This window comes from Conger conger, chromosome 9, assembly GCF_963514075.1.
Source record: "Conger conger chromosome 9, fConCon1.1, whole genome shotgun sequence".
Lineage (NCBI taxonomy): Eukaryota > Metazoa > Chordata > Actinopteri > Anguilliformes > Congridae > Conger > Conger conger.
In genome coordinates, this window is record NC_083768.1 from 35,008,066 (window position 1) to 35,034,618 (window position 26,553).

General features: G+C 45.7%; 2 protein-coding genes across 2 annotated transcripts; both read left to right on the top strand.

The window, feature by feature from the left end:
• Positions 1-3,688: 3,688 nt before the first annotated feature.
• LOC133137861 (lactose-binding lectin l-2-like) lies at positions 3,689-7,378 on the top strand. The gene is made up of 6 exons (XM_061256249.1): positions 3,689-3,761; positions 3,904-3,977; positions 4,307-4,422; positions 5,314-5,436; positions 7,032-7,158; positions 7,243-7,378. The coding sequence occupies exons 2-6, from the start codon at positions 3,917-3,919 to the stop codon at positions 7,335-7,337; spliced, it is 522 nt and encodes a 173-aa protein (XP_061112233.1). The 5' UTR covers positions 3,689-3,761; positions 3,904-3,916; the 3' UTR covers positions 7,338-7,378.
• A 7,561-nt stretch (positions 7,379-14,939) lies between these two features.
• On the top strand, positions 14,940-26,440 carry LOC133137644 (ATP-dependent RNA helicase DHX30-like). The gene is given in 14 exon segments (XM_061255982.1): positions 14,940-15,089; positions 17,875-18,336; positions 18,603-18,959; positions 19,890-19,968; positions 20,277-20,381; positions 21,085-21,257; positions 22,191-22,397; positions 22,680-22,761; positions 23,026-23,382; positions 23,885-24,042; positions 25,052-25,155; positions 25,700-25,839; positions 26,037-26,166; positions 26,242-26,440. Coding segments are annotated over 14 exon segments (2,703 nt in total).
• Positions 26,441-26,553: the final 113 nt, after the last annotated feature.

The following is a 26,553-nucleotide window of genomic DNA, read 5'->3' on the forward strand; positions in this document are numbered from 1 at the left end:
ATTGTATTTTAAATTGCATTTTCGTCAATTCTACCTCATTATTGTTGGCACCATTCAATTCCCTGACCCTGAAAATGTAGGTTTAGCAGTTTAAATTAATATTACGAATATTACGATATTACGAAACTTGCGTTTTTTACAGCAGCCATTTTGTAAATGCCAAGATGGCTGCCATATCGACATCTGGACAAGTGGAAACATTGGATTCCTCATACAGTACCCTTTCCAAAAATGTATAGATTGGCAAATCCCCCAAAAAAGCCAACAAAATTGCAGAGCAAACCTGACTATATTTAAAATTCTCCAATATACTTATTTGTCCCTTCAATCATGACATATTCCTCCATGGCGCATGAACTGGTGGAATTGCAAAATTCCACTGATGTACACGAGTGGAGCTGAGTGATGCCATAAAATGCCCCAGAATGGGGATAGCTGCTGAAAAACTGCTACGCCAAACTTGGCCCCTACAATACTGTCCATCTGATCACCTTTTGGTTCTCAGAGGTAAGGTTTATTCATATGAAAATGTGTGTTCAATTTGGACACAAAAATTAGAATGCTTAAAAATGTATGCTTGTTTAAAAAGTTGCGTTCTTTATTGTTATCAGAGCACAGGACAGAGGAACCAAGAGCAGGGATAACTTGAAGAAGGCAGGCTTTATTCACAAAAGGCAGATCCAAAATGCAATCCAGAAACAGGCAATGGTCACAATCCAAGCAGACAGGTACACGAAGGGCATGCAAAAGACGAGTCAGATAACAGTGTTCCAAGAACAGGAAGGCAGTCCACACAGGCGAAGGTACAAAAACAAAATCCAAAAACATAGAGTCCAAAGCCAGGCAGAGATCATAAAACAGGAAACCCAAAACAGAACAAAACACAAAACAGATACCACATAGGTGAAGGCACGGGGAAGTGGAGGCTAGAACTGGGGACAGGAAATATACAGGGACAGAATTTGGTGCAGGATAAGACGAACTGGAATTAATTATAATAATGACAACAGACAATGTTGAGTGCATGATCTTGCGATTGGCTGGAGATAATACACTGGGGTCCAAAAGTCTGAGACCACTTGTGAAAATGCTTTTATTTTGCATTATTTTCAAATTTAATACAAATGTTTTCATTTGTACAAATTATATTATCAGCATAACAATTTGAGTGAAAAATTTAACCTGTCCTGCACTTCCGTATTCAGTGAGCCCAAGACTGCAAGTAGCAGGTCGGCCAGTGGGTTCACAGATTCACAGATAATAATGTCAACATTGTCTTAGAAACTTAGAAACATGTAAACATTAACGTGACACAGTCAGCATGTGATACTCGGCAACAACCCACCAGACCAGGTGTATCATTTACACCAGATCCCTTGGTCCTGTTATCTCTGCTCATGGCATCTCATATCATTGTTATGCTGATGACACCCAACTCTTTCTCTCCTTTCCCCCATCGGACACACAGGTCTCTACCCGTTGCCTGAGAGACATCCAGAGCTGGATGGGCAACCACCATCTAAAGCTCAACCCAGGTAAGACGGAGATAATCTTCATCCCTGCTCTAACCTCTCCCTTAGTGACCTCATTCCCTAGCGCAAGAAACCTTGGAGTGGTGATGGACAACAGGCTGTCCTTCTCCGAGAACATCGCTACGGTGACCCGAGCGTGCAGGTTCTTCCTGTATGACATCCAGAGAATCTGGCCCTTCCTCAGCACCGACTAAACTCAGCTCCTTGTTCAAGCAATGGTCCTGTCCCGCCTGGACTATTGCAATTCTCTGTTGGCTGGCCATCCAGCATCTGCAATCAGACCCCTACCACCCCGTCTGGTACTCAATATTGTTGTACTCCGGGTATTCTAGCTGCCAACCGTTGTATGCTCCAGTTGTCCCTAACCAAACTACTATTTTGGCCCAAGTCCCAAGCAATGCCAAACATTTCACTGTGATTGATCTTGCTAATGGTTTTTTCAGTATACCGGTTGATATTGATTCGTAGTATTGATTTGCTTTTACGTTAAAGACAAAAGGATACACCTGGTCTAGAGTCACCGTCTGTATTCTCTGCTGCTCTGCTGGAGAATTAGGAACAGTTCCAGTTCTCTTTGGGGCACAGTTCACCAATTCAGTATGTGAAGAAGTGGCACCAGCCTAGGTTTGACTAGGTTACCAGTTTCTACTCACCATGCCGTCAGCCATGCAAGTGGAAGGTCAGGTCCATGCCAACCACTGCAAAAGGGCTCCACCAGCACCAAAGGTCAAAGACCCACCTCAACCAACATGCAGGACCAGCAAGTTCTCACAGAGTTTAAAAACTTGAGAGAACCAACACATCAAGGAGCGCGTGGTAGTAATCTCATCTCCCAACATCCCGCAGGAAAGCCGAGGGGTTCAATCCCTTTAGAAGAGGAGGCTGCAGTGCCGAGGTAGACCTAGCCGTATTAGGCCAATCATCTTGGTTCACAAGAAATTCTGCAACACCTGTGGGCTCAGCATGGTAGGCCTATAGCTGAAGTGACGAAACAGCCCAAAAGGTATGCGACTACAGGGCATGAAGCTTGGCTGACACCAGGAACTGTATCACATCACTATGCTGAACTTTTTTTCGATTTCCCCTGTGTTACTGGAGGTCTGCACTGCACATATCCACCGCTGACCATTGCTATCATCGACGTTCTGTTATTTTAAATCAATTATTACCTGATTAAGAAAATGTTAATGACAAAAGGAGGCAAATGTAAGGGTAATTTTCTGAATTGATTCTTAATTAACAATGTGTTAACATGGAGACAATGACATGATTAGAAATAACCTTTTATTTTAATCTTCACTTCAAATTAGACCATGTATGCTGAAGTAAGTGCTGAGGAAATTTGCTCTAAGAATCACCCACTGGTGGCGGCATGGATGGTGCAGTGGGTAGCACTGTTGCATCACAGCAAGGAGGTCCTGGGTTTGAATCCTGGTCGGCCGGGGCCTCTCTGTGTGGAGTTTGCATGTTCTCCCCGTGTTTGTGTGGGTTTCCTTCGGGTACTCCGGTTTCCTCCCACAGTCCAAAGACATGCAGGTTAGGCTGATGAGAGTCTAAATTGCCCGTAGGTATGAGAGTGTGAGTGAATGGTGTGTGTGCGCTGCGATGGACTGGCGACATGTCCAGGGTGTATTCCTGCCTTTCGCCAAATGTATGCTGGGATAGGCTCCAGCCCCCCTGCAACTCTATTCAGGATAAGCGGGTTAGGATAATGAATGAATGAATGAATCTTCCTCTGTCTCTCTCTCTCTAACAGACAGACAAAAGGGGTAGCTAGCACATTCTGGTCTTACAGCAAGGTTAAAAAGGAGTTTATCTGGAGACTGAATAATAATAATCCTAGGTTGTCAGCATCATGTCTTTCTTATTTTTGTCTCCGCCCTTGTGGAAAAGTGTGTATAAGAGTCTTACTATGTCTGATTCAAATCAGAGAGCTGTAATTTCTTTTGCATATAAATACGAAAGTTAAACTATATTATATAATATTGTTATTTTACTGTGGATCTGTTTCATCAGATGATGCTCACCTGTGATATGTAAAAAGGGCAATTTCCCTGACAGTAGAAAAACTTGTTTGAATAAAGCTTGTTTGAATAAGAAGTATATCTGTAGTCACTGATGGGTTTTGCTCCGCCCTCTGTCAAAATATTTAAAAGGCCAGGATCGGGTCAAGTCAAGACAAGAAGCAAACTCCTCAGATAATCACCTCGCTCAACCTGATATCATAAGGTAATAGAACACTGGGCTATTTTGATACTTGATATACTGTTACTGTAAAAACAGCCCCTTTCATTCATATTGCTGTTTTACTAGTGTCTCTTTATTGACCATTGTATTGCATTATGGGTGATGTATCTGTCTCTCCTCCTAGCTGAAGAGCCATCATGGCCATCTTCACATTGTCAGCATTCCTCGTTGTTGCTGTTCTCTCTAGCATGACTTTGGGTGAGTCCCGATTCTTGTTCGAGTTAGTGTCTAATATTGTGTCTGAAACAACATGCATACATGAGTTGGTGATTGAAACCTGGCCTTCCAGGAGTGATTGCCGATTTATTGCAACAGGAATAATGTTACTTTTGTGCCAGTAATCCTTATGAACATGTTGGACCTGACAGTTTGCCCTGCCATTATAGCAGGTCTCCGTATCATTGTGTGAAAAAAAATATGAAGACTCTTCAACAAGGTATTGATCCTTAGGTTTTAGCCCTGAGATGTGTGAACAACAAACGAACCAGCAGACTAATAATGTTATATTGTATGCATATGCTCCTCAGTATCTCAAGGGGCTGAGACAGACCTTTGTCAGGGTCCCTGCTATTCTGGTTGGATTTACAAGAATGGCCGCTGCTTCCAGCACATTGCTGATGAGAAGAGATGGCTTGACGCTGAGGTAACATCTTAAAGGAGAAGTTCACTTCCTCGAGCTTTTAAAATATTGTTTCATTTGTAGTGTGTGCATCTGGTCTCAGAAAGATTTTTGTGCAAAGCATAGTATTTTAGATGCATACAGTCTTTGAAGACCTGCCAGCTTTACAATGGACATTTGGAACAAGGGCCACCTGTGATTTAATGTAAGAAAATGCACTTAAAGTGAGTGCAACCTGCTGTGTACATTGTTATCTCTCCAGTGGTCATACGTAATGGCATATTTAATTGTAGCATCTATTCACAAGTACAAACACTTTCTCTGAGGAGTTTCCATGTTCTCCCTGTGCCTGAGTGGGTTTCCTCGGGTACTCCAGTTACCTCCCAAAATACAAAGGCATGCAGATTAGGCTACCTGGGGGGGCATTAACAGGACATTGTTGCAAAAGTCTGAGATGCATGCTCAGTTAACCTACCCAGTATAAATAATGGTTAATAAATGAATATTGCAGTATTGTATTAACATCTGAGTTCTGAAGCAGCACAAACTATTCCCTCCAAAGAACCCAAGTCATGTAGATGTAAGACCTAACACCACAATATCTTTTCATTCAGGAGGCATGACCACAGGAAGTATTTCCAACCAAAAATAAGATTAATTTTTTTTGCGAAAAAATTATATACACATGCACAAGTTTGGAGGCATGAACTCACTGTACAACATACCTTTCTACTTGAATTGCATTTTCTTGCTTTGAACCACAACCACACAAATGCCCAGACACCAGACATTGTAAAGTTAGTTTTCATATTTTACACGTTTTGGCCGTCAAAACTGCAGTATTCTCAGTTTCTCAATTTATTGCATAATTTACCAAGCACATGTTTGTTGTCTCTCCCCTACTTCCTTGCTCAGCTACACTGTGTGAGTCTTGGAGGAAACCTGGCCTCAGAGCATAGTGAAGATGATCATGTGTTTCTGAAGCAGCTCAATGGCGATGATAAGCCATTCTGGATCGGATTGTCAGACACGCACAAGGTACTCGTGGAAGGGCATCTGAACGATTTGTACAATCCTCACTGTTAAGAGTATGATTTTTGTGTTAAAACATTGCTCCAAGACCATTATAAATTCCTTCCTATCATTGAAAAAGGCTCACTGACATGTGGACTCACCCTTTGCCAGTGTTTATAGTCCTTAAATTCTGGTTTCAAAATATACAGTTGACAGGTCGTCACACTGTACCAAAACATTGAAGCTCATTGGTTGAAAATTGGTTCTAATTGCCACAGCCAATTGCATGGGGGCTTATTCAGATTGTTTGCGTGTAGCTGCCCAAATTGCGCTCCAGACAAGCTATCACTGAATCTCTTCATACTGTTGCTTATTATCCAAGCAAAGACTACATGTCTAGTTATAAAACAATACCAGTTTGCTTGGATACTAAGCAATACAGAGTATACAGGGTTTCAGTGATAGCTTGTCTGGAGTGAAATTTGGGCAGCTACACATTCCTTGTATCTCTTTCGATGTTGAATCACGCGTGTTTAGCTAAACCTTTGTTTGTCTCAAACTGTAAGTTGCAGTTGCATTGTATGTGGTATACTATCATATCTTAGTTATATAGCCAGCTAGTCCCATAGCCAAATAAGTTGCTTGCTCATAATATTGGTGAGCTAAAGTGAACTTCAAAAACTACAAAACATATAAATAGTCTTGTGCAGCACACTAATGTCAACATTTCATAAAGTCACCTGTTCAGAGAACATTTTCTTGAACATTTTCAGACGGCAGGCTCTGTCGCGTTTGTCACCGTCAACTTTCCAGAACAGTGCATGTTGTGGTTTGAGGGTATTTGTTGCTGCAATTCCTATCTTGACTGTTAGGAGTCCCAAATTACCTATTGTACCTTTAAAGGTACACTGTCACGCTTTTTTCAGTTGAGTTTATTTGGATTAAATGCTTAAATTATGTGTGTAGGCATTTTTAAAATCACCATCAGTGTATCCTTTTCCTATATAAACTTCTCAAAACAAACACTGGATGTGTTTCGCCGCCCATAAACCCGTCTCTGCATTCTAGGGTGGAGTTTGAGTGCCCGCTACCAGGGTAACACAGGCTGAAGAAATGTCACGTGTTTGTTTTTCCCAATATTTAGGAACGGCTCCACTGTCGGTGATTTTAAGAATGCCTACACATATAATTTAAGCATTTATTCCAAATAAGATTAACTGAAAAAAGGGTGCGAGTGCTCCTTTACGTCTGGTCCGGTGTTTTTTTGCATCATTCCTTTTTTCCGGGCACTTTTCTATGGTAACAGGATATACCATTTGTAACCTATTTTTAGATACCATTGCTTTAGCGACAACATACCTTTTCATTGAGAATAAAAGCTTCCTTCCTTTCACTGTGTTTAGGCTTTTGTAACTTTGCTTTTGTAATATCTCAAGTAATTCTGACTGGAAAACAACCCTCAAAAGGATACATTTCAGAAGAGACCAGGATTACGCAAATCAAAAGGGTTCAAGAATAGTAGCCATTTTATTTTGGGTATGTCATTTTCAAGCTTGTGTCAAGAAAAGGGCCAATACATAATGGGTTAATGCATTTTCACATGCTTCTGCCTTGTTCAGGAGGGCACATGGCTATGGTCCGATGGTACAAGTGCAAATTTCAAGGAAGGACTAGCCTTTTCAAGCTGGAATTCTGGAGAGCCCAACAATCAGGGAGAAGAGGGCTGTGTGCACTCAAACTTTGGAGGTAAGCATTCACTCTGTCTCCCTACCACTGCAGGAGACATGATGGAAATACGCTGATTCCTCTCTCCATTTGTTTTACCCATAGGCCAAAAAGACTGGAACGATATTGGATGTGATGGAAAGTATCCGTTCATCTGCAGCATACGCCTTGGTTGTATGTCTGTCTGTAGCTCATGCTGATGCTGCTTTGTGTCTCTTAATAAACCTCCCCAAGCATTGAATACTTGCTGTATGGTTGTTGTTTTGTTTTGTTTTTTGTTGTTTTAAAACACAAATCGGAGAAAACTTCTTTTAAGTACAGCCTGACCAATGTCAGATTAGATGTTGTGCCCCCAGATGACAGCTGCAACTCCTCTTTAATGTCATAATTGTAAAGAAATCAGATAATTTTGAAAGTTCAAAACATATTCATAACTCAGGGGTAACGCCTGGATTTTGGAGATAAGGGGAAGAAACCAAGCAATCTGGGGTTTTGTCTCCTTTCCCTTAATTCACTCAAATTAGGGTTTATCCAAAAGGTATATTACCATGAGAAGCACAAAACATATTTACAGCATAATGCAGTTATCATGAAAACTCCCAACTCCATTCATAGATATAATATCTTGCACCCTTTTCCCCCCGACCATCCGACATCTGATCCGCTCCTTACAGAACACACCTCAACCCACAGTCAACCCTACAACCCTGGGTATCCAAAGGCAAAGTGGGACTCAGGAAGGGCTGCCTTGTGTGAGAAACCTGAGAGCTGGGGCTTATGGTATGTGTCAAAGGAACAGAGGACAATACTGTTTGGACTACCTTTGGGGAGTTTCAGGCCATCGGCTCCGAAGGAGATAAGAGGAAGATGTATGGTGGTTGTATGAGTGGTTTAAGGGCAGTTAGGTCACAGGGATCATTAAAACCCATGGGAAAAGAATGTGTCCGTGACTCACCACCTGGACATTCATTGGCTGATCTACTCTCCGCATAGCGGTCATTATTATTTAACCCTACTAATCTTCTTCCAGCAACACCAGAAGGACAAGCATGCAAATACCTTCAACCCGCGCTAAATTCCATCGTTGGGTTAGCGTGGGGTTTTACATCTGTATAGTAACATTACCATATTTTTGTTGGAGTGTCAAGTGATTGCCTGGTTGGGTAGTAGACCATAAACCAGTCTCTGTGTTCAAGGGTGGAGTTTGAGCGCCCATTACCTTCTGGGTAACACAGGCTGGAGATTCAAGCCAAACATTTCCAGTGACGTCACTGGTAGTTTTGGTGCACAGAGTTTTGAACATGAAATTAACAGTTGTGGGGCGGCAAGGATGGTGCAGTGGGTAGCACTACCGCCTCAAAGCAAGGAGGTCCTGGGTTTGAATCCCGGTCGGCCGGGGCCTCTCTGTGTGGAGTTTGCATGTTCTCCCCGTGTTTGCATGGGTTTCTTCTGGGTACTCCAGTTTCCTCCCACAGTCCAAAGACATGCAGGTTAGGCCGATTGGAGAGTCTAAATTGCCTGTGGGTATGATTCTGTGAGTGACTAGTGTGTGTGCCCTGCGATGGACTTTCGCCAAATGTATGCTGAGATTGGCTCCAGCCCCCCTGCGGCCCTGTTCAGGATAAGTGGGTTAAGATAACAGTTCATCCAACTGTTGCGCCAACTGCGTGTTGGTGCAGAGTGTTGTATGAAGGGTTTTGAAAATATAAAACACACCAAATATATAATTTAAAAAATTTATTCTATAATCCTGTATGCATCTCAGCAAACACAGTTGGATTTGTAAAGTGCCGACGTTGAATTACTCACGGTGGCATTACGTCCTCACTACCTCCCACGTGAGTTTCCCCAGCTGTTTGTCACTCTTGTGTACATACACCCCAAGGCGAACAGTAACAATGCCTGTGAAATTATCTCTCAAGTAACCCACTCACTCCAAATGTGATCCCCTGATGCCCCGATCATTATTCTTGGGGATATGAACAATTGTTCTTTGTGTAAAACACTCAGAGACTTCCACCAGTACGTTACGTGCCCCACTAGACACAATAAAACACTGGACTTGTGTTATTGTTCAGTAAAAAATGCATTCAAGTCCATTCCCCTCCCACCTTTAGGCTCATCTGATCACAATTGTGTACACCTCATCCCCTCATATCAAACTGCTCTTAAAAGGGGCAAGGTACAGACTGTATATATTACGACTGGTCAGAGGATGCTTGCCTGTCTCTTCAGGGGTGTCTGGACTGCACAGATTGGGATATGTTTAAGGACTCATGCTCTGATATTGATGAATTGACTGATGTTACCAGTAGTTGGGTGTCTTACTGTGAGGATATTGTTATTCCAACTAAGGCCTTGAAAGTATACCCCAACAGTAAACCGTGGGTTTCTAAGTCTCTCATGGGTCTTTTAGGTGAAAAGAAAAGAGCCTTTAAGGAGGGCAACTTGTAGGTATTGCACAAACTTCAAAAAGATATAAAATGGGAAATCAGGGCAGGCAAACTTAAGTATAAAGATATATTAGTAACACAGCTCAAAATAAACAACCTGGGTTCAGCCTGGGATAGTATGAAGACTATTGTACCGCTTAAGGAAAGGGGAAAGAGAAAATTAGAATTTAACAACAAATCTGACTCAGTACTGGCAGAGGATCTATGTCAGATTTGACACACATGACTTCAGCAACAGACATTCTGAACTCAAGAGGAGTCTCCTGGCATCCCCCCCCCGTTTATCCCTAGTTTCAATGAGTATAGTGTTGTTAGGTGCTTTAAACACTGCAGAGCAAAAAAAAAGCCCTGGCCCAGATAACATCAGTGGCCGCACGCTAAAAGTATGTGCCGAACAGTTAGGCCCTATCTTTCATCACATATTCAGTTTGTCACTCTTCCAGCAGAGGGTGCCATCTCTATGGAAGCAGTCTGTAGTGGTGCCTGTTGTCAAGGTCAGTCGCCCCCAAACCCTTAATGATTTCAGGCCGGTTGCCCTCACATCCCTTGTTGCAAAATCCTTTGAGAAGTTGATTAAAGCTGAGCTCCTAATTAAGGTGGAACCCCTCTTGGATCCTTTTCAGTTCGCCTATAGGGCCAAGAGGGGGGTGCAGGATGCTACCATCACTCTACTTAATCTCTATAAACATCTGGAGAAGAGTGGGAATCATGCTAGGTTGCTCTTTGTTGATTTCTCCTCAGCATTTAATACCATCCAACCCCACCTGCTAACTGAGAAATTACTGAGCAACTTTAGCTTTGATCCAAGCCTGACTGGTTGACTTCCTTACGCAGAGAGTTCAGAGGGTGAGGGTGAATAATGTGCTGTCCAGTGCCCTAACATTGTCCACCGGCTCACCTTAGGGGTGTGTCCTCTCCACCCTGTTGTACATTCTGTATACCAATGACTGCCTTAGCCAACATGACAACAGGTACATTATCAAATTTGCAGATGACTCTGTAATCATCAGTCTGTTGAATACTCATGAGAATGAGCATGGCCCTGTCATTGATGACTTTGTGTCCTGGTGTGAAGATGCCTTTTTGCATCCTAACATCAGTAAAACGAAGGACATGTCTATAGACTTCAGACGCCTCCCCCATGCTCCAGTGCATAGTGTAATCAAGGGGCAGGATGTTGATATGGTATCATGTTATAAGTATCTGGGCACCTTGATTGATGACCGGCTTAAGTTCGATTTGAACACCACTTCTGTGTGCAAGAGAGGACAACAAAGACTCTCTGCTCTCAGGAAACTTGCTAAGTTTCAGGTGGATAAAACATTGATGACACTGTTCTATAGAGCTTTTATTGAGTCTGTCCTGACGTTCTCCATTATCTGCTGGTATGGAAATGTCACTATCAAAGACAAGAATGCACTTTCTAAAATTGTGAATGTGGCCAATAAGATAGTGGGAGTGAAGTTCAATAGTCTTACTGAGTATTTCAACAAGCAGCTGTTTAACAAAGCCATGAATATCTATCAAGATACAAGTCATCCTCTGTATACAGAATACATGTTGTTGCCATCTGGCTTACGATTTAAAACTCCCATTGCTTTAAAACAGAGGTACAAAAATTCCTTTATCCCTCTTTCTATCTAAGCACTGAATGCACACAACAGAAGAAGATAGCCTTGTGACCCCATACCCCAATCCACTACATCTTTTTATATCTACCTTATATTTATTGAAACTGTATCTTTTTTTAAAACTCAGTTTTTAATGCACTGCCAATATTTATCGCAACTGAACTATTTATTATGCTTCTTGTGCAGAATCTGTATGTCTGTCTGTCTGTATTGTGTTATGCCTATTGTTGTGTGGTATGTGTGTGGTCCTGCTGCAAACAAATTGCCCATTTGGGACAAAGAATAAACTGAACTGAACTGAAGTGTTCTTCATACAGAACAAAAATAAAATAAGCCTTCTGTATATACAGTGCATCCGGAAAGTATTCACAGCGCTTCACTTTTCCCACATTTTGTTACGTTACAGCCTTATTCCAAAATGGAATAAATTCTTTTTTTTCCTCAAAATTCAACACACAACACCCCATAATGACAACATGAAAGAAGTTTTGAAATTTTTGCAAATTTATTAAAAATAAAAAACAAAGAAATCACATGTACATAAGTATTCACAGCCTTTGCTCAATACTTTGTTGATGTACCTTTGGCAGCAATCACAGCCTCAAGTCTTTTTGAATATGATGCCACAAGCTTGGCACACCTATCTTTGGGCAGTTTCGCCCATTCCTCTTTGCAGCACCTCTCAAGCTCCATCAGGTTGGATGGGTAGCGTCGGTGCACAGCCATTTTCAGATCTCTCCAGAGATGTTAAATCGGATTCAAGTCTAGGCTCTGGCTGGGCCACTCAAGGACATTCACAGAGTTGTCCTGAAGCCACTCCTTTGATATCTTGGCTGTGTGCTTGTCCTTGTCGTTGTCCTGCTGAAAGATGAACCGTTGCCCCAATCTGAGGTCAAGAGCGCTCTGGAGCAGGTTTTCATCCAGGATGTCTCTGTACATTGCTGCATTCATCTTTCCCTCAATCCTGACTAGTCTCCCAGTTCCTGCTGCTGAAAAACATCCCCACAGCATGATGCTGCCACCACCATGCTTCACTTCACTGATGGTATTGGCCAGGTGATGAGTGGTGCCTGGTTTCCTCCAAACATGACGCCTGGCATTCACACCAAAGAGTTCAATCTTTGTCTCACCAGACCAGAGAATTTTGTTTCTCATGGTCTCAGAGTCCTTCAGGTGCCTTTTGGCAAACTTCAGGCGGGCTGCCATGTGCCTTTTACTAAGGAGTGTCCACTGTGCTCATTGAGACCTTCAAAGGAGCAGAAATTTTTCTGTACCCTTCCCCAGATTGGTGCCTCGAGACAACCCTGTCTCGGCGGTCTACAGACAATTCCTTTGACTTCATGCTTGGTTTGTGCTCCGACATGCACTGTCAACTGTGGGACCTTATATAGACAGGTGTGTGCCTTTCCAAATCATGTCCAATCAACTGAATTTACCACAGGTGGACTCCAATTAAGCTGTAGAAACATCTCAAGGTTAATCAGTGGAAACAGGATGCACCTGAGCTCAATTTTGTGCTTCATGGCAAAGGCTGTGAATACTTATGTACAAGTGATTTCTTAGTTTTTTTATTTTTAATAAATTTGCAAAAATCTCAAGAAAACTTTTTTCTCGTTGTCATTATGGGGTATTGTGTGTAGAATTTGGAGGAAAAAAATTAATTTATTCCATTTTGGAATAAGGCTGTAACATTTACAAAAAGTGAAGCGCTGTGTATACTTTCCGGATGCACTGTATTGGAAAGAGAAAGAAAATTAGGCTGTACCTTGCCTTCATTTCTGCCTGGGCACAGCACCTCATCGACATCACAAGCCAGTTCTCCCTGGCCAAGCAGTGTAGAAAGCATCGCCTGGCATGATGAATCCAGCCCTGAAATGCTTCAGCAGCTATATCTCCACATGCTTCCTCCATTGCTTGTAGGATGGTTATGCGCTCATAGGGCCTTCGTTAGGGCCAATAGATTCACCTTCGTTTATCTGACTCCATTTTAGAATAATAATTTAGATTAGTTATCCACATTAGGTAGATAATTTTGACTCACTGCTCTAGGAATCCTGTACTGAGATTTACTCTCCGAACAGTCCTCTGCTGGTACCACCGCATGTCACATCGCGCGTAATGTGCACGTCTCACGAACTGACTAGCTATCTGTAGTCATCAGAGGTCGCAGGAATAGCTACTCTTGGGTATATCTGTTTACAGCCTAGGGACCCAAGCAGACCAACCTAGCTACGGCTGTGCTCAACATGAATGAACTACCATGCGGAGGCGAGGGATTTACCATCATAGGTCTACGGGTGCTATACGCGGTGATACATTAAGTGTAAATATTCATCCTCCCTAGACCAGTTCGAGAGGGTAAACCAAGCATTCCCTGTATAACTTTGAGTGTCAGTAAGGAAAACCAAACAGCTCAAGTTTTAACAGTTTATTTTACCCGGCAGTTTACATACACGTAATTACATACTAGTTCCAAATCAAAAACATTACAACGGAAACCAAATTACGGAGTCTTAAAAGTCATACCTGGTAATAAAAGCTACATACGGGAGTCTGGCTACAGGAGGCTGATTGCATTCTCCCAGATTGCTTAGTTCACTGTCCTTAAATCCAAAATCTGGCCTTTGATGTTAACCCTAAAAATGGGTCACCCATCTGTAATTTGGAGCCACGCCTCCCCAGGAAACGCAGGGGGGTTGAGGCACATGGCTTTCACTGGGGCAGAGCTCCACACAGTTTTTCCTCTGGCTCCTGGTTGGTTATGATGTCCAGGGTTTGCTGTTGCAGAAATAAAACCATTGCACCAGTCGCACTGAAACAATCAGAATAATACCAAACATGAATATTATCTAAACTGACTTTGTCATGAAATATCCAGTGCTGTACACATCATTTAGTGACTGAGTAAAGAGGGAGAGAGCAATAAAGGGGGGTTCAGGAGAAGGTCAGGGCCTAACAGGCCGTGCCCTCTGAAACCTTCCCGTGCCGTAAAGGATGTTGCCCCGTCGTAACGAGTCTTCCCCCACAGGCTCCTGCCCGTATGGGTGCGGAGATAGTGGGGGTTAATGGTGCATGCTCCTGGGTTAAATTACTTTACAGCCACATTTTGCCACAATACCAGAGGAAGCCAGCAAGCTGACCAGCCCTGAGTGATAATGCCAGATGTCGGCCTTACAGATTGTATACCTTCCAATGCCAAACTGAAGAAAACTCATGAACAGGGTTGAGAAATGAAGAATATGGTGGTAGATAAAGAATGGAAAAATGTGGGTGCTTGATGAACCAGTTGTGGACCAGAAAAGGAGGAAACTTACATTGGCCCAGATGACAACGTACCTGGCTGCTCTGGGCCATTCATCTGCTCGGCTAGAGTGAGGATATTGCCCAACCAGCTCATAATAACTATTCACCATGAACTGATATTATTCCAATTACAATCACAAAGCACTGAAGACATTCGATTTCTGGAAGGCTAGGTTTCTAGTTCTCCGTCAATTAGCAACTGATTTATACATATAATGGCTGTTCATTTGTTGATTTAAATTCAACAAAGAAGAGAAAATTATAGTATGAGCCCATTGTTGTTTCATATTCTGTGTGTGTATCTGTGTGTGAGAGAGAGAGTTTGTGTTCGTGTTGATGTGTGTTTGCTATTCCCTGTCTGTTGTGTGTCTTTGTGAGCATACTCAAATCTCCTCCCAATGTTTTTGGGCAGGAAATGGGGCTTTTGGGCTGGGATAACAAGCCCCTGACCCACGCTATGTACCACAAGCAGGAAGTGTGTATAATGGGTCAGATGGCGCAGAGACCCTTCACCTTGGAGCTCCCCGAACACCTGGAGGACCAGCTGGAAGACTACCTCAGACAGGTTAATGACACTACAAATGCATACACACAGACTACCTGGGAGAGGTTAATGACTGTGAATAGACCATTACATACACATAGACTACCTGAGACAGACTACATTTTAAATATACCTTTTCATACACACAGATTTAAGTTTATGGTTAATTACCAAGAATGAACACCCTCGGTTAGTGTCCGGTACTCTGAATACGGAACACAAGTGCATCAACTGTTAAGATTCTTAACTTATCCAACATGTAAAATAAATGTCCATCCATCCATCCATTATCACCCGCTTATCCGGAGTCGGGTCGCGGTGGCAGTAAGCTAAGCTGGGTATTCCAGCCATCCCTCTCCCCAGCAACGCATTCCAGCTACTCCTGGGGGATCCCGAGGCATTCCCAGGCCAGGAGAGATATATAATCTCTCCAGCGGGTTCTGGGTCTACCTCGGGGTCTCCGCCCAGTTGGATGAGCCCGGAAAACCTCCAAAGGGAGGCGCCCGGGAAGCATCCTGATCAGATGCCCGAACCACCTCAATTGGCTCCTTTCGACGCGAAGGAGCAGCGGCTCTACTCCAAGCTCCCTCCGGATGTCCGAGCTCCTCACCCTATCTCTAAGGCTGAGCCCAGCCACCCTTGGAGGAAGCTCATTTTGGCCGCCTGTATACACGATCTCGTTCTTTCGGTCACTACCCAAAGCTTGTGACCATAGGTGAGGGTTGGGACGTAGATCGACCGGTAAATCGAGAGCTTTGCCTTCCGGCTCAGCTCCCTCTTCACCACAACAGTCCGGTGCAACGCCCACATTACTGCTGACGCTGCACCGATCCGCCTGTCGATCTCACGCTCCTTCTACCCTCACTCGTGAACAAGACCCCGAGATACTTGAAGTCCTTCACTTGGGGCAATGACTCGTTCCCAACCCAAACACAAAGCACATGTGGACTGGATGGGCAAATTCCCATGACCCCGCCAGCGACCCCGCCAAGGTAAAGAGCTGGTCCCCCCTTCTTGAAAATGGGGACCGCCACCCTGGTCTGCCACTCTGCAGGTACTGTCCCCGACCTCCACGCGACACTGAAGAGGCATGTCAGCCAAGATAGCCCAACCATGTCCAGAGCCTTCAGCATCTCAGGGCGAATCTCATCCACACCCGGCGACTTGTTCCTGAGGAGCTTTTTGACCACCTCAGCAACTTCCACCAGGGATATAGGTGCAGACTGCCCCAAGTCTTCGGGCTCTGCCTCTTCCACAGAGGACGTGTTGTTCGGGTTCAGGAGCTCCTCGAAGTGCTCTTTCCACCGCCCGACAACATCCCCAGTCTGGGTCAGCAGTTCTCCTCCCCTGCTGAAAACAGCCTGAGACAAACCCTGCTTTCCCTTTCTGAGTCGTCAGATGGTTTGCCAGAACTTCCTCGAGGCCAACCGAAAGTCCTTCTCCATAGCCTCCCCGAACTCCTCCCATACCCGGGTTTTTGCTTCAGCGACTGCCGAAGCTGCAGCCTTTCTGGCCACCCGGTCTGCTGCTTCAGGGAACCCCCGGGCCAGCCAAGCCCAAAAGGCCTCCTTCTTCAGTTTGACGGCGTCCCTCACTGCTGGTGTCCACCAGTGGGTTCTTGGGTTGCCGCCCCGACAGGCACCGATGACCTTCTGGCCACAGCTCCTGCTTGCCGCCTCTGCAATGGAGGCTTTGAACATGGCCCACTCGGACTCCATGTCCCCAGCCTCCTCCTCCTCCTTCCTCCAGAGGTGGGAGTTGAAGACCTCACGGACGGGGGTCTCCACCAGACGTTCCCAGTTCACCCTCACTACACGTTTGGGTTTACTGGCTCGGTCCGGCAGCCTCCCCGGCCACTTGATCCAACTCACCACCAGGTGGTGATCAGTTGGCAGCTCTGCTCCTCTCTTCACCCGAGTGTCCAAGACATACGGCCGCAGATCTGATGATACGACCACAAAGTCGATCATCGATCTTTGGCCTAAGGTGCTCTGGTACCAAGTACACTTATGAGCTACCCTGTGCTCGAACATGGTGTTTGTTATCGACAATCCATGACCAGCACAGAAGTCCAATAACAAAACACCACTCAGGTTAAGATCGGGCAGGCTATTCCTCCCAATCACCCCCTTCCAGGTTTCTCCGTCATTGCCCACGTGAGCGTTGAAGTCGCCCAGCAGAACTATGGAGTATCCAGATGGCACCCTTTCCAGGATGCCGCCCAGTGACTCCAAGAAGGCCGGATACTCTGAACTGCCGTTTGGTGCATAGGCTTGTGAGTATCCCCACACCCGCCCGGCGCCTCTCACCCTGAACTCCAGAAAAGAACAGAGTCCAGCCCCTCTCCTGGAGTTTGGTTCCAGAACCAGTGATGTGCGTCCAGGTGAGCCCAACTATATCTCGTTGGTACTGCTCCGCCTCACGCACTAGCTCCGGTTCCTTCCCCACCAGAGAGGTGACGTTCCACGTCCCCAGAACCAGTCTGCGACGCCGAGGATCAGCACGCCCGGATCCCCGCATTTGCCTACTGCCTGTTGGGCAAAGCACCTGTACATCGTTCTGGATAAGAGCGTCTGCCCAATGCCTTTAATGTAATGTCATGTAGGACTGAGCACTATGCTATTATCAACAGATTCATGATTCTCTTTCTAAGGAGACCGAACATGAATATTGTAGGAGGTACACAAGCTCAGTTATTGAATATCTCAGAAAAGTGATAGGGAGTGATAAGTTACAAAAATATTTTGTCTGGGTCTCAAAGCCAATAATCAAAACAAGTTATCTGACTCTTCGTCACTGACCACAGTATCCAGCAGAAGAAGCGATTCAGAAGCTTTGGGAGGAAGAGGAGGAGAGAGCAGGACAACCATCAATCATGGAGGATGAAGATGAGGTCATTGTAGATGCCATAACAGGCAGTCCGTATCAGCCCCTGTCCCCAGAGGAGGCGGAGCTTCTGAGCGATAGCCTCCGGTTGCAGTGGAAGGAGGCGGATCCCAGCTTTGGGGTGGAGCTTCCTGTGGACGCGCACCGGGAGCGTGTGCTGTCGGCTATGGAGGCAGAACGGGTGACCATCATTGTCGGGGAGACGGGGTGCGGGAAGACCACACGCATACCGCGCTTCCTGCTTGAGAGCTGTGTTCATGGGGGCGACGGGGCGCGGTGCAACATCCTGGTCACCCAGCTGCGCAGGATCAGCGCCGTGTCTGTGGCCCACAGGGTGGCTCACGAGCTCGGACCTGATCTCCAACACTGTGTGGGGTACCAGGTACAGACACACTGCTTCATCACAGACACACTGCACTATCACAGACATACTGCTTCATCACAGGCACTTCTGTAACACAGACACTCTGGACTACCCTACAGACTGCTCTATCAGTCGCACTGCTCTCTCACAGTCATACTGCTCTATCACAGACACACTGCTCTATCACTGACACACTGTTCTTATCACTGACACTGTTCTTATCACAGACACACTGCTCTATCACAGACAGTACAGTCTATCACAGAAACGTCCCTCTCTCTAAGGTGAGGCTGGACAGCCGTCCCCCAGAGCACAGCGGGGGAGCCATGCTGTTCCTGACGGTGGGCGTGCTGCTGCGGAAGCTGCAGAGCAACGCAGCGCTGCAGGGGGTGAGCCACGTGCTGGTGGAAGAGGTGCACGAACGTGATGTCAGCAACGACCTGCTGCTGGCCCTACTGCGCACCGCCCTGCAGCACAACCCCGACCCCGACACAGACCGCCTGTCCCGCTACTTCGGGGGCTGCCAGGTACTGCGCGTGCCTGGGATCATGTACCCCGTCCGCCAGCGATACCTGGAGCAGGTCCTGCGGGAGATGGGACGGCCTGCCCCCATGACAAGCCTCGCCAGTGCTAGTAGCCAGGTAAGAGACGATGCCTATTGTTCGGTTGGCTTATATTGTCTGTGAACTGTTATGTCCTTGTACGTATATGATCATGCGTTCAGTGGTGTATGCTCTTTATGTGTTCTTTTCTGTGCTTTGGCAACATAAGCTGTATTTTGTTATGCCAATGAAGCATTTTGAATTTGAACCCCTACCCCCTCCTGTCTCCCTGTACCAGCCTGAGAAAGATAAGTAATGCAGTCAAATAATGGACAGTAGGACTGGGTGATATTCTGATGTACCACAATGATGATTATTCAATTATTTTTTTAAGCATAATAACAATCATTGCTGCCACATGCCGCATCAGCGTTCTTACTGGATGTTATCGTAAAAAACAAACATTACATTACATTAATGGCATTTGGCAGACGCTCTTATCCAGAGTGACATACAGTTGATTAGACTAAGCAGGAGACAATCCTCCCCTGGAGCAATGCAGGGTTAAGGGCCTTCTCAAGGGCCCAACGGCTGTGCAAATCTTATTGTGGCTACTCCGGGGATCGAACAAGCGACCTTGCGGGTCCCAGTCATGTACCTTAACCACTACGCTACAGGCTGCCCTCAGACTACAAACATCAGACGCCACATGAAATGCTTCCAGGAAATAACATCATGAAATGCTCCTGGGAGAAACACATTAGCACTGATATATTGGCATATGTGAATGACAGAAACACACATGGAAGCTTTATGGCCTTGCTGTCGATTGGCTGTCTTATCAACACCCAATAGATCAGTGGCAATGTGTTTCTCCCAGGAGTATTTCATGGCCTTGGAAGTTAGACGTTTACTGGACTGGTATTTCTCTTATAAAGAAATAAAGATACTTGTTATTGTGGTCAGTATAAGTGACATCCACACACAACCACAAAGGTCTGTGAGTGTGTGTTCATGTCTGCCTTTCAGGTGGATGATGATGATGCCACTCCTGACCTGGATCTGGTGGCAGATGTGATAGAGCATATTCACAAGTGTGGAGAGCCAGGTATGACACACGCACGCACACACACACACACACACACACACAAACACGCACGCACACACGCACACACGCACACATACACACACACACCCACAGGCAGGCAGACAGGCAGACAGACAGACAGACAGACAGGCAGGCAGGCAGGCAGGCAGGCAGGCAAACAGGCAGGCAGGCAGACAGGCAATCAGGCAGGCAGGCAGACAGGCAGACAGACAGACAGACAGACAGACGCACACACGCACACACACACTGACAGACCCATATCCTGTCACACATTCCAGCTGACCTTTGACCTCTCTCTTTCTCTGCAGGGGCAGTACTGTGTTTCTTGCCTGGCTGGCAGGACATCCGCATGGTCCAGAAGATTCTGAAGAGGAAAGCTGCTTTCCAGGGCAAGGGCTGTCTAATTCTGCCCTGTCAGTGACCGTGACCGTGACCCTGGCCATGCATGCTTAAATTCCATGTCTGTGTGTGTGTGTGTGTGTGTGTGTGTGTGTGTGTGTGTGTGTGTATGCAACTCTGCACAATTTAGAGAGGCACACTGTTCCAATAGTAAGACAAATTCTTTATATTCTCTATGTAATGGCCACATTTCATCACAGATAATAAAGGTTATGTGCAGTCACTATTTTATTACATTTGAGTGTTCATGAAAGCACAAGATTTCTTCTTTTTCCAATTTCAACTGGAAAATAACACTGTTCATGTAAAGCAAGGCAATGTAAAGCATGTGTAAATGATCATGTAAATGTCATTTTCAAACTCAAAGAACTGGAGGTCGAGCCTGTACTCTCCTTTTATGTTTGAGCCCGCCTCACGGACACACCGCTGATTTGCTAACGTAAATCGCAGCGGTACTTGCGCAAGCAACACGGTGTCCAGAAAAACAAGGCAAATTCCTCCTGCCGTGTGTATCATGTAAAACGTTTTTTGTGTGTTCAAGAAAAGTAAAACCTTGACTGAGTAAAATGGGCTTAATATCGTAACCTCTATATGTACAATGTAAATATTGAAAAAGTGATGAATTTGACTGTATATGGACTTTTTGAATGCTGTAGTATCCAAGCTGCAGGTGTTCGTAGTGTGCCTGTAAGTGTGGGTATATACCATTTTATTCAGTCAAGATTTTACTTTTGTCAGACCAGCAGACCGTGTTCCAGTGCCCCCCTGCAGGCCAGCGCAAGATCGTCCTGGCAACCAACATCGCAGAGACCTCAATCACCATCGACGACATCGTTCACGTGGTGGACCTGGGCGTTCAGAAAGAGGAGCACTACGACCCGCGTACCAAGGTACCACCAACTGCCTACCAGCCATACCCACACACACCTATACACACACACACACACACACATACAGTTAGGTCCAGCAATGTTTCTACATTGACAAAGTTATTGTTATTTTAGCGGTCTACCACAGGATATTGGAGTTGGAAGTAAATAATGAATATCAAATAACTCAAAGTGCAGACTTTCAGACTTTTTAATTTGACGGTATTTACATCTAAATCAGGTGAATGGTGTAGGAACTACAGCCCCTTTTATACATAGTCCCCCCAATTTTAGGGGCTCAAAAATAATTGGACAAATTAACATAATCATAGATTTTTGTACTTTGTTGCATATCCTTTGCATGGCATGACTTCCTGATATCCGTGACCTAGCAATGTCATCAGAGTCTGGATATGAGATCTCGATGGGAATTGGGGGGGTGGGACTAGATTGAGCTGTAAATTATGCTCATTTGATACCTTGGACCCTTGATGACTAAACGCCATTTAGCAAAGAAATGTGTTCTATACTGTACATGCTTACTGATGCATTTAAGTTGGTCTGCTGCTGTAAAATGGCCTTTCCACACAAAAAATAAAGAGATAAAAGAGTACTTGAGTAAATGCAAGGACAACTCCACTTGTTGTCATTGATAGGTTGACAACCATCTGTGTTATCAAAGATTAAAAAAAAAAATAACTGAAGCAGCTTTATGTGAAAGTGTAGAGACCAAACTGTTTGTCTTCCAAGGTCTAAATCCAATCGGAAACACTCTTTTCTCTTTATCGAATCACCATTTGTTTTATTAGCTTATAGGCTTACCAACGGCTGTATTTGCTGAAGGGGTTAATGTGTATTTACATGTATTTGCTTGATTGCTTAAGGTACATGAATGGAACATTCTGGGATTGCGGCAAGTTCTGTCAGGGCTGGACTGTGTTAGATTTGTGTTAGATCTCCTGTCTCGACACCGTCTGGATCTAGTGCTCCAATGTCACCCAGTGCAAGGGCAGGGCTGGGCCTTGCCAGCCTGGCCACTCCTACCACCTGTTTCCAAAGGGACGTCTGGAGGCAATGCCAGACTTCCCCATCCCTGAGATACAACGCACCCCCCTGGAGAGCTTAGTGATGCAGGCCAAGGTTCACAGTCCAGACAGCCAGGTGAGGAATGGACCAAGTGATGGAAGGTGGGGGGGGGGGATCCAATCCAATTCTCTTCAAATTCTAGACGCAAGTAGCATCAGATATGAATTCACAGAGGTTTTGTTGACCTGGAAAAGTGATTTTTTCGTTGAAATTTTAAACTGGTAAAAGCAATTATCTTTCAGTTGGCTCGCACGCAAAAGCGAATGAATGATTAGCTGTTTGGTGATAATGCAATGGTTACTGTATTAACTGGATGAAATGTTCCCTTACATCCCCTGTCTCCCTCTCTCTGGGCAGGCTGTGGACTTCCTGTCCCAAGTTATTGACAGTCCAGACAAGGCGGCAGTAGAAGAGGCCATCATGAACCTGCGGGAGATTGGTAAGTTATAAACACTTGCACACACACATACATACACACATACCCACACATACACACCCATACATACAAGCACACATACGTGAACATACACGTTCACACACTCATGCACACACCCACACACATATATACACACATACACACACATTCACGCACACACATGCACACGCACGCACACACACATTCACAAACGCACGCATGCACACACACTCACGCACACACACAGGGCTGCGGGTGGAGGATCTAAGCTCCGTTCCTTGGTTGCAGGGGTTCTGGATGGTAGCGAGTCTCTGACCCCGCTGGGGGAGCGTATCGCCTGCCTGTCCTGCGACCCCAGGCTGGGGAAGGTCCTGGTTCTGGGGGTGCTGTTCCGTTGCGTTCTGCCCCTGCTCTCCATCATGGCCTGCCTGACCCGGGACCCCTTTCTCAACAGCATGCAGAACCGGGTGCTCATCCGAGAGGTCAGCTCGCCGGCAGGCAGTACCTGGACGACCACTGCCTCTCTACCAGCAGCCTGCTCTTCATACAGGGTGAGAGACACACAGACACTGCACTCACTACAGTCCCTTATTTTTCTCCTCTTAAAAGTCTGTTGGAAGCCGTGTCAGTTACATCACATACACGGCAGATTCCTTGGAGGAACGTTTAAGGCACTGAAATGTCCTTAAAGATGGTGGAGCGTGAACGTATTCCGGGTGAGCAGTAAGGAAAGGGAAAAAAGTGGAGAAAAATAAGAGATTGGATTGAGCCCATTGTGTTCAATTTCCCTCCCTGGTCAGAGCTGATCCATAAGGACATTACAACCCCTTAAATGTTCCGTCTAAGAGCTAGAAGTAGAAGTTAGGAACTCCCAATCTTTCCTTTGAGCAGCGCATTCCAGTTCATCCACGTCTGTAGCTGATGCGGCTTCGAACTGACATTTGAAGGAGCAAGAGCATGACATTTACCGAGTTGTAGTTTCCTCCATCTTGTCTCTTTCGATGGGTAGAACTATGGGCAAGAAAATGGAGAAAAAGGAAAAAGAGGAGACATTTTTAAAAAAGGGATTGGAATGACCCTCGGTTTGATTTTCCTCCCTGCTCACTGCTGGTCCGTGTCTCTTGGTTTGACTTTGCTCCCTGCTCAGGGCTGACCCAGCAGTTCAGTGATAATCTGCATGAAGCCAGGCTTGTGCCCAAAGCGTTTCACTGCCTTCAGCTGAGTTCCTCCACAAACCACTTCAGCCAGGAGGACCAGCTGGTGAAGGCCGTGCTGCTGGCCGGTCTGTACCCCAACCTCATCCAGGTACGCTCTGCTCTCCTCTGCTCTCCTCTGAACTCCTCTGCTCTCCTCTTAACTCCTCTGCTCTCCTCTGCTCTCCTCTGCTCTCCTCTGAACTCCTCTGCACTCCTCTGCACTCCTCTGTACTTCTCTGCACTCCTCTGCGGTCCTCTGCACTCCTCTGCACTCTTCTGCACTCCTCTGAACTCCTCTGCACTCCTCTGCACTCCTCTGCACTCTTCTGAACTCTTCTGAACTCCTCTGAACTCCTCTGTACTCCTCTGCATGTGCAGAGGGTGCTCGCTCTACGCTCATCCGTTAATCCTTCCTTTCGCAGTTACATCAGGAAGTTTCATTTTTCAGGACCGTTTTTGGTTTGTCAGTCCCCGCACTTAAATAGTTTTGTCCCCAATCTAGTGTCGTGGCGACGCAACAACAGCTAGCCTGACATGTCACTCCGTTACCTTTTGGTGTTCCACCATAAAGCGCACATGATTTCCTTTCGTGATACATTGTGTAAGTTAACATTGTGAGATGAATGACAAATGTGGAAGTACGTTTTTTTCATACAGATTTTTATTCTGGAAAGTAACTGCAACGTATAGTGAGGAATGTATAATGTATAATCCCTAAAACAGGAGCTCTTATCCACACCTCCTTACATTGCATTTAATGACAGCCATTTAGAAGGCTCTCTTATCCAGGGTTGACTTCCACAATTATTTGCATTTATTTCCTTTACGTACAGTAGTGTGCAAAGATTTTAGCACCTCTGGTTAAAAATCCTTTTACAAGTAATATTTAAGGGAACGCACATGTACACCAAAGCAATTTAGGGTCAACTACGTTACTATGTTAACTACATTGCTCAAGGCTCCAATGTCCTATCCGGGAGTTGAACCTGAAACCTTGAGGTTACAAGCCCACTTCCCCTACCCGTTATTCTGCTGCCGCACGTTCGTTCAGCTTCACACCACTGAGCGGGACTCTCCCGTCCGCATACTGCCCTGCCTCACCTCCTCTCGTGTTTCAGGTGAAGAAGGGCATGGTGACCAAGGGGGGAAAGTTTCGGCCCAACTGCCTGGCCTACCGCACCCGCACCGGACCCGTCCTCCTGCACCGCTCCACCGTCAACAGGTGAGCAAGGTGTGGGCTGGAGAAACAGAGATGAGCTGAGAGGACAGATTGAGGGATGAGCGAGCCAAAATGGAAGATGGGGAGTGCATGCTGGGAATGTTCATTGCCTAGGGATCTTTCTGCTGTTTGCTATACTCTTAAAACAGTCGTTTTACTTCCTCAAAGCACCATCTGTGTTATAATCTTACCCACTTAGCTCATTCACACTTCCAGGCAGGAAACTACTCAATTAAAAAATAATTGTTATTTTATGCAGGCTTTCTCATTTGCTTTTTACATTTAGGCATTTAGCAGACACTTTTTTCACAGGTTGACGCAACAAACGGTGCTGGCGTTGAGTCAGAAGGGTCGTAGCTGATAGTTGGAGTTGACCTAATCATGATTGTACGTGCACGTTAGTGGAAAATAATGTCTTAGTTATTCGGAAGCAAGGCTTGTTCTCTCATAAAAAATGTAGTGAAAGTTTGAGTTGTAGTGAGTTGCAAAATGGTTGAATGACGTCTCTGTTGCTTGTCTGTGATACCTGTCCGTGTGTCCTTCCCAGAGGAGAGGAGAATCTTCCTAGTCGCTGGCTCACGTTTTTCACAGCTGTCAAGTCCAACGGACAAGTCTTTATCAGGGACTCCACTGTGGTCAACCCGCTTTCCCTGCTGCTGCTCACCGACTGCAACATCACAGAGAGGGGTATGTTTGACCTCACTTCTGTCCCATCACTGAGTGAGAGGCTTTTTTCTAATGAATGTATTACACCATTTTCACTGAAGCTTTCTATTCTAGTGTATTTTAAGTGTACTTTAAACAACTTGGGGTATTTCGGTCTAAGTTCAGTGTCGGAGACAGTAAAGGAAATCATATGTTTATCGTTCGCTCTCTGTCTCCAGTGTCCGGGGGGCGAGTGGAGGTTTCATTAGGAGAGCAGTCTTTGGTGCGCTGTGAGATGTCTGTTCAGAGCTGGAAGCTGCTGTGGGAGCTTTGCATGTCCCTGCACGCCATGCTACAGAGGCAGCTACTGCATACCCGCCGATCCCCCGACCACCACGCCAGCGCCCAGGACCGCCAAGCCAGCGCCCAGGACCACCACACCAGCGCCCAGGACCGCCAAGCCTCCACCCAGGACCGCGACACCAGCGCACAGGACCTCCAGCTCATCGCACTGCTGGTGCAGCTGCTCAACAGCACCGAGCCGGGGACCGAAGTCTCGGAGCCATGGGGGCCGCGCCCAGAGAGGAGTCCTCAGCCCCCGTTACTCGATGCACCGAGTCTGACGCATGCGCGTGCTGCGTGACAGGGGGAAGGTTGATGTTTATACATCAGCCGTCCAGGAGAGGTTGAGCCGGCGTGCCTCCATAGCTTTACGGCTGTGGATGGACGGCGGAGCTGCTACTTCAGTGAGTGGGA

Coding starts and splice junctions, on each gene's coding strand:
- LOC133137861 (XM_061256249.1), top strand. CDS start 3,917: ATGGCCATCTTCACATTGTCAGCATTCCTCGTTGTTGCTGTTCTCTCT. Junction 3,978..4,306: donor TCTCTCTAGCATGACTTTGG/GTGAGTCCCGAT, acceptor TATGCTCCTCAG/TATCTCAAGGGGCTGAGACA. Junction 5,437..7,031: donor GATTGTCAGACACGCACAAG/GTACTCGTGGAA, acceptor TGCCTTGTTCAG/GAGGGCACATGGCTATGGTC.